Source organism: Alosa pseudoharengus, unplaced genomic scaffold (genome assembly GCF_046254945.1).
Source record: "Alosa pseudoharengus isolate Yale_2024_CS ecotype anadromous, Long Island Sound unplaced genomic scaffold, YU_APseudo_1.1 YU_APseudo_1.1_scf_4, whole genome shotgun sequence".
NCBI lineage: Eukaryota > Metazoa > Chordata > Actinopteri > Clupeiformes > Clupeidae > Alosa > Alosa pseudoharengus.
Genome location: NW_027468774.1, coordinates 17,226,445 through 17,239,207, shown reverse-complemented (window position 1 = coordinate 17,239,207; position 12,763 = coordinate 17,226,445). Strand labels below are relative to the sequence as shown.

At 46.2% G+C, this 12,763-nt stretch overlaps 1 protein-coding gene across 4 annotated transcripts in view; it reads left to right on the top strand.

The window, feature by feature from the left end:
• Positions 1–10,230, top strand: part of map3k3 (mitogen-activated protein kinase kinase kinase 3) — a 27,820-nt gene extending 17,590 nt beyond the window's left edge. For 3 of the 4 annotated variants that reach the window (XM_076265051.1, XM_076265052.1, XM_076265053.1), the window contains 9 exons: positions 239–312; positions 486–553; positions 802–900; positions 1,258–1,419; positions 1,745–1,893; positions 3,344–3,475; positions 3,910–4,039; positions 4,464–4,641; positions 6,205–10,230. In XM_076265051.1, the coding sequence (XP_076121166.1) occupies positions 239–312; positions 486–553; positions 802–900; positions 1,258–1,419; positions 1,745–1,893; positions 3,344–3,475; positions 3,910–4,039; positions 4,464–4,641; positions 6,205–6,433 (1,221 nt within the window). In that variant the 3' untranslated portion in view covers positions 6,434–10,230. The remainder of the gene's footprint in view (positions 1–238; positions 313–485; positions 554–801; positions 901–1,257; positions 1,420–1,744; positions 1,894–3,343; positions 3,476–3,909; positions 4,040–4,463; positions 4,642–6,204) is intronic. The other variant, XM_076265054.1, reaches the window with a different exon arrangement.
• Positions 10,231–12,763: the final 2,533 nt, after the last annotated feature.

Here is a 12,763-nt window from a genome sequence, read left to right as displayed (position 1 = left end):
TTTTTTTTTTTGGGGGGGGCGCCAATATTGTTGTTGCATACCCCTCAAAAATGGGTAGTTGCGCCCCTGCACACACACACACACACACACACACACACACACACACAGTAACAATCTAAATACATAAATGCACACATACAGTCAACATACAGTTGAGTTTCACTCAAACTTAACCATGTGTCATATGTGTGATCACACACTCCAAAAACCTCTTTCCTCTCCTTTGCCTCGTCCTTAGGTGCTGGGCCCCTGGAGTAGTGCTGAGAACTCGGTCTCTGGCAGCTGTCAATCACTCGACAGCAACTCAGACAGGTGAGGAAACTCGGGAGTGGGGGGTGAAATAGATGCACATCAGCTAAACACCTACACACAGTGAGGCACTTCAAGTCTATTTGGAAACTGAAGAAAGTCAGGGAGAAAGTCAGTTGCCTTCTGTTGGTGTTTGGCCCCAAAAACAAACTAACTCGTCGCTGCCATTCCCACAGTCCGTCCCTTAGGAAGTCACGCATGCACCGAGCGAAGAGTTACCCCGACAACCGCCAGGATTTTGCAGGTGGGTGCTGGAGATACTGCCCGGGCCAGACTGGCCTATATTCAGCCACGGCCAAACTGTTAGTGGCGGAACAGCGTGTGGCCTTTTTTGGGAAAGGATGCCACGCTGTGTGTCTTGTCAGTTAAGCCTCCTCCATGCTCTTGTGAAAAAGTTGTTAGTGTTTGTCATCCTCACGGGCTTCCCATAATCCTCCTCTCTTTCCCCTGTCCCTCCCTCTCTGCCTCTCTCTCTCTCTCTCTTTGTTCCAGAAGAGAACCGCGAGAATCACGCCTATGACAAGGTTGGCAAGGGTGGAACATACCCACGGAGATACCATGTCTCCCTGCACCACAAGGACCTCAGTGAAGGTACTATACGCCTTTGTTGCCACAGCAACTCATCACACTCCCTCCTCCAGGCCCTGTCTCTGTTACCGTTAGCTTAGCTTGTAGCTTCCCCCCCATCCCATCCATAGCTGTTAGCAATATTTCCCAGCATAGGGCTGCTGGGAGTCTACTGAGGCAGTTGTTGGCAGAACTGGGGCTGGTGAGCTTGGGCATGTTCCAGAGTTGCCCCTTTCAACTCGTTTCCCTTTTTTCCCCAAAATGCCACGCCCTTGACTCCTGGCGGTCTCGGGGGCGGCCGTGACCTTCTCTGGGTCTCTAAGCCTCTTTTGCATTTCATGCTCTCGTGATGACGCTGTGGCGTCTGTTGTTCCCCCGCAGGGCGGCGGACGTTTCCACGGATCCGGCGGCCGCAGGGGAACCTGTTCACCCTGGTGCCGTCGCGGCGCTCGCTCAACGGCAGCGAGGAGAGCCTGAGCAGCTGGCAGATGGTGGACGCCCAGGGACGCCTCCGGCCGCAGGACAGACCTGTCGCCCACAAGTGTGAGTGGGAGAGGCCCAGTTACACACACACACACACATGTTCATGCACACAAGCATGCATACACACACATGCACACACACATGAACACAGCAAAATCAGATGGACATACACACATATGCATGACACACCCATATGACACATACATATGACATATACAGCCTTACTTGCCTACCCATGATACAGTGCTGTTTCCTTTAGGTTTCATGCTTTTTAATGTCACATTCTGCCAGTGCATGACCATCAGTGAAAGATACAGGTAGTGTTTAAGACCCATGATGGTGAACTGTGTCCTAACCCTGCTGTCTCTCCATTTGACCCCTGCAGCCCCTAGTGCCCCCGTCACGTGGCGGAGGGGCAAGCTGCTGGGCCAGGGGGCCTTCGGCCGGGTCTACCTCTGCTACGACGTGGACACAGGCCGGGAGCTGGCCGCCAAGCAGGTCCAGTTCGACCCAGACAGCCCGGAGACCAGCAAGGTAAGACCTCGCGGAAGCTCGCTGCTCACTGGAGCAGCCACATGCACCAAAACAAAAACACACACTTCAGTTTCTCAAGTCCTGCCTTCTCACGAGGTGCTGGTACACACACACAAACACACACGCACACACAGACACACGCACACAGACACGCAGAAGGAGAGACAGGGAGTTAGGGCAGACATCCAGGATCTCCAGTCACAGTTACAGGCACAGCTAAAGGCCACTGGAACCGCTGCATGGAATAACTGTAGCATGGAAAAAAGAGCTCCCTCTCTCCCTCTCTCTCTCTCTCTCTGTGTCTCTCTCTCTCCGTGGAACCCAGGCCTGGGATGAAATCTATCCCTGACTGCAGGGGAAGCCAAACCACAACCAACCCCGTGGTGGAGCGCTGCGTAAGCCTCCACAGCTGTGTTTGTTTATATTTGTTTTTGTGTGTTTGTGTTTGTTTCAAGGTTCAGGTTTTGCTTCGTGATGCCTCTAGTGCGCACAATACGAAGCCAGCATGGCACAAGAAGAGGGGGGCGGGAAAGGCCGAGAGAAAAACAGACTTTCAGTGTCTCTCTTTTTTCTCATTCTCTCTATCTTGTTTCCTTGCGCTCTCACTCTATTTTTTTGAAATCCTTTCCTGTCTACCCCTGAAAAAACATGCACTGTCACTTCCTGTATCTCAGTGGAGGGGGAGGGGGCAGTGGCTGTGTGCTGTGTTTGTAAGCATGATGTGTGCCCATGTCTGTGTGTGTGTGTGTGTGTGTGTATGTGTGTGTGTGTTTGTGTGTGTGTGTGTCTGTGCGCGTTTGTGCGTGTGCGTGTATGTGTGTGTTTGTGTGTTTGTGTGCATGTTTGTGTATAGTGGGAGTATTGGGACCTTCTGTCGCCTCCCTTTTCCAGGCATATGCACTTACATTCATATGCACTTACGCACAACCCCAGACACTCACACACATACACAATCACACACACACACACACACACACACACACACACACACACACACACACACACACACACACACACACACACACACACACACAAACACACATACAAACACACACATCATGACTTGTGGATGCCCTGATATTAATCAGTTGTTGTTTAATCCTAAAGTCTGGCATTTTAATGAGGTCTGGTAGCACAAATTTGTGCTAATTTATGTACATTTCTTACTTTCTCTCTCTCTCTCTTTCTGTCTCTCTCATCCCTTCTCTTTGGCAATCGTTCAGGCAGTCCAGTGGAGGTTGTTTCATGGGAGAGTTGGTTTGTCTCTGTGTCTCTTGTAAACCTTATCTGACCCTGTCTTCTCTCTCACTTTATCTCGCTGTGACATTTGGTTTTGTTATGGTTAGAAGTGATTGTTAAAGTTCTCTCTCTTTCCCTCTCTCTCCTCCCCCTCTTTCTCTTTCTTCCTCTCTCTCTCTCTCTCTCTCTTCCTCTCTCTCTCTCTCCTCAGGAGGTCAGTGCTCTGGAGTGTGAGATTCAGCTGCTGAAGAATCTGCACCACGAGCGCATTGTCCAGTACTACGGCTGTCTGCGGGACCACAATGAGAAGACCCTCACCATCTTCATGGAGTACATGCCAGGGGTACGACGACACCCTCACTCACGCCCCACACAATCTTACCACCAGACTGACTGACTGGTAGCTTCTTGTCACCATGAGCAACTGACTTCATCATGAGCCTTTGGCTTTGTCCTGTCACATTCAACACAGATGAAAAGGATTGAAGGTTTACAGCCAATTTCATCATTTTGTTTTCTTGAAAAGGCAGTCGATCTGGTCCTCATGTGAGAATTGCCAGAGAGACAGTCTTTGATCTGACAGTTTCCTCCGAAACAATTTGCAGCATCCTGGCTGTCTGAATAGATGCATGACAATGTAGAGGGATTAATGTCATGAGTTGAACTATGATGATTGAACTATGATACTTTAGCAGTCATTACCAGGGTGCTGACAGAGTGATGTGACAGGCAGAGTCAGGACAGTGTTGTGTAAACAGTCGTGTCTCTGTGTGCCAGGGCTCGGTGAAGGACCAGCTGAAGGCGTACGGGGCGCTGACGGAGAATGTGACCCGCAAATACACGCGGCAGATCCTGGAGGGCATGTCCTACCTCCACAGCAACATGATCGTCCACAGAGATATCAAAGGTAAAGACGTCTGGAGCAGTGACGGGATCTTTCCCCTGTAGATAGAGTAATCCACAGACAAGCAAATCACCATGAGGTGCTTTTATGGAGCACCGAATCCACATTAGACTAAGGGTTTTTTTTTGTTCAAAGTGTTGAAATGAATGTGCAGTAGATATATTATGAAATAAGGTCTAAATGAAATAAAAGTGTACGTTTAGGATTAATCACCTTGTTGTCACGTTGTTTGGCCTAATAAACAGAGTGAGCTTGTAGAGGTTGGAGCCGTACCACAGTCATGCTAAAGGGAAGCATCATCAATGTCATTGGTCCTTCTGACACCTTTTATTGCAAACTGAAGATCCTGTTGTCAGTAACCTTTGTAGAACCATCTGCGAAGATGAGCTGTCCCCCTTTTGACCCCCTTGAGTCCTGTTCCACTCAGGTGCCAACATCCTGCGGGACTCGGTGGGTAACGTGAAGCTGGGCGACTTCGGGGCCAGCAAGCGCCTGCAGACCATCTGCATGTCCAGCACAGGCATCCGCTCAGTCACAGGCACGCCGTACTGGATGAGCCCGGAGGTGATCAGCGGCGAGGGATACGGACGCAAGGCCGACGTCTGGTAATATAATAATAATAATAATAATAATAATAATAATAATAATAATAATAATAAGCTTTATTTGTATAGCCCCTTTCATACACAGAATGCAACTCAAAATGCTTTACATTTGAAGCATGTAACGCAATAATAGTCAGTCAGTCATTATCAATCACTTTCACTTTTCTTCATTGCTGTGGCCGTTTATGATCCAATCAGCAACATATCAGAAATATAGTGTATTGTAGTAATAAGTAGTATTGTGCCCCAGCACAACGCCCGCTCCACTAAGATCGACACCCAGACAAGAGAGCCGGGAATCTGGGAGTCTATGTGACTGTGGGTCACAAACCCAACACAAGGCCATGGAAAAAATGCCTTGATTTGTGTAACACCTTTTACTAGGTTATTTGAGGGTTATGTATTAACACTGCCTGTAAGATACAATGTCTGAGTGTGAACTGTGACTGTCATTGTGACAGAAGAGGTCTTGAAAGGAGATGCTATCAAGGCAATATGATTAGTTTGGCATAGCTGCTGTTCTTTCAGCTCAAATTACATACAAATATTTAAGAGGCTGCAAGTTCTGACGCTGATCCCACATGACACTTTTTTGACAAAATTTGCCTTCAGTGGACCTGTTGCCAGGATACAGCCTAATTAGTTGTCAAAGCCAGTGAAAGTGTGAGATGTTTTGACCGCTGGAATATTGGCGTTTGTTAACGAGACAGAATCATAATGAGAGTGGGTGGGGCTGCTGTCTCCTGTCTTCTCATTGGCTAACTGCCCTAGTGGGCTGAGACTGGGCATCCTCAGCTGCACTGCTCCATGGCTCATTCTGTCCACTCAAAGCTGTGGGAACCCCTGTGTGGTCAGTGGACGGTGGGAATGGCAGCGAAGGGGAAAAGAAACATTCCTAGAGGAGAGAAAGTTCTATTTTAGGACCGAAAGGAAAGGAAAGACATTTTTCGGAAAAGGAACAGATCTATTTTTAGAGAGGGCAATGGGTTTTTTTAACACACATGCAAACAAAAAGTTTAAAACCTAGGCAGACCCAAAACATGCAAGGTCCTTTAAAGGGGAGCGTCGTCCTGCCATCCAGGGATTCTCCTCTACTATCTGATTGGCTGTTTCCATCAGGAAAGAGATGCTATTGGCTGAGAGCCAGTCTGCACTGGTTGGGTGGAATGTTCCGAGTTCTGAGTACCCCTGGGGGCCAGGAACGTAGGCATGCCGGGATAGCTTCCACACACACACACACATACACACACACGCACACACACTCCTAGCTCTATCAGTGCTCTTTGCCGGTGCTGCCTCTTGGAGCCAGCAATAACAGGATTTAATTGTCAACAATTTTGCCGGGAAAAAGTTTCCACCAAAACATTCCTGCAATCCTGGAAATAAAAGCCTGGAGAATAGCATACTGTTGCACTGTTATGTGGAGTGTGTGTGTTTGTGTGTGTGCGTTAATCTGTGAATGGATGTCATGACTTTAATCAAGTGTTAATTAGTTTTAAGTGCCACACGTAAAAGAATGTTTATCCCTGTGTTTGTGTGTCTGTCTGTGTCACTGCATAACAGGAGCCTGGGCTGCACTGTGGTGGAGATGTTGACTGAGAAGCCCCCCTGGGCTGAATACGAGGCCATGGCGGCCATCTTTAAGATTGCCACACAGCCCACGAACCCCTTGCTACCGTCCCACATCTCCACCCACACGCACGACTTTGTGCGCAGCATCTTTGTGGAGGCCAAGAATCGCCCCAGCGCTGAGGAGCTCCTCAGACACCCTTTCTCGCAGATCCAGTGCTGAGGGCACCTTGGCCCCACTGGCTCATCTACCCGCTTCCCAGGCTTTTGGGGCCTACAGCAGCATCCCTCCATATGGACAACATATTTACATGAGCAGTCAAAGTGCTCCTCCAGGTCAGCTAAATCCACAGCACTACCAAATGTTCAACAGGTCACCTGATTTCCACAATCCTTCCGAGTCACAAGATGTTTGCCTTATTCAGTTGCGTATGTTATGTAATTCCAGTTCTCCGAACAGCAGGTGGCGCCACAGGGTGTGCTACCACTTTTATGTCCAACCTACAGGGAGATGAACAAGCCAATTGTGTTGCCATGTCCAGGGAGCTTATTGCTCCTATGTTATCAAAGGAGTAATTTACTGACACAGACACACATGTACACACATGTATACATAAACACACACACACACACACACACATACACACACACAGAAACACTCACATACACACACATACACATTGAGGTTTCATTTTTCATGCTCGACACCGGGTTTTCACGTATACGGAAGCATTGCATGCATGCTTGCTGAAATGAGCTAACTGTTACAGAACTGAACGGGTACCAAAAAGTTAAAGCCTCTCCCTCTCCCTCTCATATGTTGTGCCAAAGTGACCAGTTGTCCTATACACACCTCACACAGGCACGAGTGTCATAACATGACCGATATGATTGATGTTTTTTATTTTGCTTTTCATTCCGTCCAGCCGGTGTAAATTATTTAAATGACTTTACAATTTTTTTTGTTTTGTTTTGTTTTGTTGTGTCATGTTTTATTATGTTTTGTTTAGATGAATGTTTTTAGCCAAACAGAGGAACTTTTAGCCGGGTAGTTTTGATAAGCTTTAGGTTTGCCCTCGGTTTGACCCCTGCTGCAGCTGCCTGCCTCAGCATGTCCTTTAAAAGTAGAGTTAGAATTCTTTAAAGGTAGGGTAAGCGATGGTAAGCTACTTTTCTAACATGTAACCATTTTTGTAACATTCAGCGAATATCTCCTCATCATTTGTTAGCTCTTCATTCTCTGAGAACACTGTAAAAAAAACCCGGTCTTCTTCCACAGCCCTGGCTCCGTGAACTGGAAACAAAGAAAGGTGGGGCAGCATGTCCCCCAAACAATAACAAAACACTGTGTGGGGTTTCTCGGGGAGCACTGAAGGGAGGGGTGAGCTACCTCTCTGGTGTGTTTTGTTTGGTCTTTGGTTCAAATACAATGTAAGTCGCCTTAGACAAAAGTGTTTTCCAAGAAACATAAACATAAACACAAACGTAAACAAACACGTCATCCAGCATCGCTTACCCTACCTTTAACCACCCGCAGTGGAATGCTCCAGGGTTGCCATAGAGACACAATTGCCCAACACGGGGATAGATGCTTGCCCCAAGGCGCTGTGGTTACTATGGTTACGCACTTCAAGTGCAGTATGTGTACTTTTCTCTGGGTGTACATAGCCGTTGCTGATGGCTGATGGTATGGCCATAAGTGAGGACCCTTAGCTGTGCTGGGTTCAGGCCTTTGCCCTGTGGTCCATTACAGTCACAGCACTTGCAAGGGGAAGGTAGGCATCCAGTCCTCAACAAGAAGCTGCAGAATAGACAGCTTCATCTTTTTCTCATTGATATGAGGTTAAACCAAAGACAAACAGCACGTGACATGACAATCTGGCACAGACCCTCATGACATTTCACATTTAGGGCCCTAATTTGAATGATGAAAAAAGTCTTAAGTCTAACTAAAGCTAATTTAACAACTAGGCTAAATCAATTAGCTGATTTACTGTAACACAGGGCTGGCAACTCACTGATTGTGAGACTCATTCATTTGATTGGCTCCACACGCTCTCACGCCAATCCAATGTGTGAGAGTTGGCCCTGTTAACACCATGAGCAAGACCTTACCCTCAAGCACTGAGTCTGCTTAATGCTCCCACATGGCACAAGACAGCTATAGTTCATGCAGGAGAACGTTGCTTGTTGATAGACTTTGCACTTTGCCTGGCATTTAAATTTGGGCCCCAGGTGTTCAAATGATTTTAATAGTCACATCCGCTGTCCCAGCTGAAAGTGATTGGCAGTGGCAAAGTGAACAATGATGATCTCATTGGTCTGGTTCTGTTGTGACATGTTGTGGAAGAGGATGAGACATCACAGTGCTCTTCTTACTGAGTATCATCTATACCTTCATAACATGGTGGCTGACTAAGTCCAGAATTCAGAACAGGTGAAACCTAAAGCAAGTCAGATACAAAAGGCAGCAGCTAAGTGTCTTCAGACCTTCAAGTAGAAATGTACATATAGAAGCATGAGGGGAAAGAAGTCACTGCTGCAAAGGCAATAACTTGCAATCTATCCTTTGTTGTTGTTGTTTTTTTTATTTTATGTGTTGCCACAGCATGGTAAAACCTAAAGTGCCGTCAGTTTTGTTCAAATGTAGATAATCTGCTACATGCATGTCAAAGACAAAAGTCAGTGGTCCCTCTGGCCTACAAGAGAGGTGTTAGTGTCTTAAGCTCAATGCAGCAGTGTTTTGTTAAACCCATTTGGATCATAGCACTTTTGAAAATGAATGTTTCATTGCTGTTTCTTTACCAGTTGTGTTTTACTTCAGCCTTTGGGTTTTATTATGCTTTAATGTGAAATTCTTTCATTTATTTATATCTGGCCAAAGGTTTGTTATTGTGTTTTGGCCAAAGGTTTGTTTTATTTCTTCTTTTTTGTGTATCAAAAAAAAAAAACACAAGCATAAATATATTTTTATATATTTTATAAGATATTGAGTCTAGACCAATCAACATTTGAGTAAGCTTATGTTAGAAACATCAGAGATTTCTACTGTTTTTTAAAGGACATAAAAGAAGTAGTTCCAGATAGTAAAAGCAGCTGGTTTTGCAGAGAGAGAGAGCACAGTTTATGTTTGTGTGTATTTGTTTAAAGGGCTGGATGAAGTGTCAGCTCTCAATGGCCAATCCTGTACCAAGGCTGGGCTTTGGCTGGCTAGTAAATTGCAAGTGGGTCCATGGCAGATAAGTAGAGAATGATTTCCAAGTCATGTGTGAGAGATTGAGTGTATGTTTGTGTGTTGCATTGTTGTCTATGGGAGCATTGAGCATGCATGATGAAGAGAGCAAAAAGACAGAGTGAATGGTTTCGCACAGATGTGGTCAAGTCAGGAGTGGATGTCAGTTGGGGGCCTTTATTTTCACTGTGGGAGACTTGAGAGATTTGAAAGATGGACGGGTTCAGCCCAGCTGCCTGGTACAGCGCATTGGCCACAAGAGGGCGCAGCTTCACCTGGCCCTACATGACGACTTTGTTTAGCTCAGGGTTCTGGAGGTCCTCCTGCCGCAGCAATCCGACCACAGCGCCACCTGGTGCCTTTTTTTGTATTTCAACGTTTCATTCTTTCTTTAATGACATTGTTTTTTTTCCATATCAACTTGTTTTTGTTTTAATTTTTCATTTGTCTCTGTGTCTGAATGGAAGACAGAGGACTGAACTAAAGAACTATTTTCTTGGGATGTTAACGACGTGTTGCTCGTGACTCGAGTGAGATATTAAAAGGCTGCTAGAGTGAGTGACTCAAGGCAGCTAGAAATCAGTATTCACAAAGTTTTGGAAGACCTTTTTTGATAAAAAAAAGAAAATTTAATCTTTTTTAAAGTGAACCCTGGGGTAAGCAGAAGATTTCCAACTGATGAATTTCTATATAAATACATGAATGAATATGTATCACGACGGTGGACTTGCAGTGCAAAGTCCAGTGTATCAAAGTTATTTACAATAAAGAAAAGCATTATGTTGAAATATCCCGTCTGTCTTGTCTGGTTCTTGGTTTGTAATGGCCACTCTGGTGGACGAGAGCCTGCTGGTATTTTGCCAGGAAGTCCAGTCCAGTTCTGTGGTGCAGTGTGATTACTCCTCATCAGCCTGGACACTTCATTTATTCTTCAAGGCCACACACACACTCTCACACACACACACACACACACACACACACACACACACACACACACACACCAAAGACTTTGAAAACAGTATTAATCACAAAAGGTATGTGTGTGATTGTGTGTAAAATAATATCTGCCTGACAGGCCTGTGTCCTCCTCACTGGATTTATTCTAAATTAAATACTCACAAGTGCCGTGTTCCAAAAGGTCTGTGTATAAAACTGTGTGTGTTGCTGTGTGTGTGTGTGTGTGCGCGCACGCGTCCTTAGCCTGGACTGCATCATACACTGCTGCCGGTGGCCTCTAGCTGTCTGTGGGGCCGCCTGGAGCACATTGGCCAGTCACCATCATCTCTTTCAATAGGGACCTTTCATTATAGTCAAGAGAAGGGAAGCTACTGAACTGATGTCTTTTTTGTGTGAAATCATCCCTGTCTTTACTTGTTTCGTTCTGCCTCCTTCTCTCTCTCTGTCTCTCTCTCTAATTGCCTGTCTCTGAAGGGAATGAAAGCAGAGAGAGAAAGCATGAGAGAGAGAGAGCGAGAGCGAGAGAGATGGCTGCCCAAGAAAGTGACAGTGGGACAGAGAGAGGCTTTAAGACAAACAAAGGTTCCTTTACGTGTCTGGTGGAACTGCTCAACGGCTGGCAGCAGTTGTTTTATTGCCTTGTTTTCTTGCAAACATGTTTTAAGCCTGTGTGTGTGTTTTGCCACAGAAACTACACTTTGTTGCTATGGAGCATTGTGAGCTCTGCTCTAGATGTGCCAGGTCGGTAGAGAGCCCTGAAACATCAGGCAAGGTCAGAACTAAATCTCCATGTCCTGAATCAGCTTTCAAATTGCTGGCACAGACTTTCTCTTAGATGAACAAGTCTTGCTGTCTTGCCAGATTTTCTCAATGTGTTGCAATTTCTCCTAGCAAGAAGTCCCCACAGTTCTTATTGAGAACTAAAATCCCTCCAGATCTCTATGTAAAACTATTGTATGATTAGGCATGTAACCATAGGCATGAGAGGTATGTACATATGGTTTGGAGCTCTGTTGACATCTGCCTAGTTGCTGTCAGACAGAATTCCTGGCCATGTTGATGTTGGGACCCCCAACATTCCTATGCATCCCAATCCCCCCACCCTCCCACCCACCCTCTTCCCCACAAAGGGCCTTTTGTCCAGCTATGGGACAGGAGTAATCCCCCCTCTCCCTCTATTTTATCCATGGGGGCGATTGCGCCTTTGTGTCATGGTGTGGCAGAGGTGTTCCCAAAAATCCAGCCCCCACCCGACCACAAGCCCCCGTCCCAGTCCCTGTCAACCTCTGGCCATGCAGTCCTCTGACATGCCAATACTGTACACCTCCAAACACACACACACACACACACACACACACACACACACACATAAACACACACACACACACACACACACACACACACACGCTTCACCGGACCAACTGAAAAATAACTGTGAGTGTGTTATTGCCATGTATACTGTATTCTGAAGTAGAGTTGTGTTTTGTACCTGTGCAGATGTACGAGCTAGATGCTTACTGTGTGTATGTGTGTGCGTCTTTGTGTATTAAAGCATCTTTGTTTGTTTGTGTGTCTGTGTGTGTGTTTATGTGTGTGTGTGTGTGTGTGTGTGTGTGTGTGTGTGTGTGTGTGTGTGTGTTTGTGTGTGTGTGTGTGTGTGTTAACTGGTATGTGTCTGATCCTCTGGAACCTCATCAGTTATGCTGACAGAGGGTTGGATGGGGGTAGCAGTGTCCCCATGGGCCTTTGTTGCGGGTGATCTGGGCTTTGTAGAGGGGGGCACGTTGCTCTCTGTCCTCCACTATTTTGGGGAGGGAGGGCTGGTCCATCATCCTTAGCCCCAAACTGTGGCCAGACATTGTTTTGGAGAAGGTTACTGGCCAGTGCTGCTATCTGGCTTGGCTGTCTGTGTCTGTTATTGCTATTTGTCTTTTTCCCACTGTTCTACTAACACTCCGGATGTGTCTGGAAGCGGACTGTTCCCGTAAATCAAATTCAAATATTCAGCAGAAATAATGGCATTAAAAAAGGGTTTTGACATTTTGAAAGGAGAGTGCCTTGGAATTCTTTTTTTCAATACTATTTTCCAACTGTTTTATAACCACCCGCCTCACAGATACACTTACACAGTCTTAGACACACTCACTCTCTCACACACACACATATACACACAAACACACACACATACACACACACACACATACACACACACACACACACACCTTCAAGACAAAGTTAAGACAGACAGGAAAGTAGAAAGAACAAGCTCCCCTGAATGAAAGGGGTAGTCTTGCAGTCTGGGCGCCATTTTAGCCTGGCAGTAGATCAGTCCTCGGGGGCGACATTACGATTCCACTCCAGCCC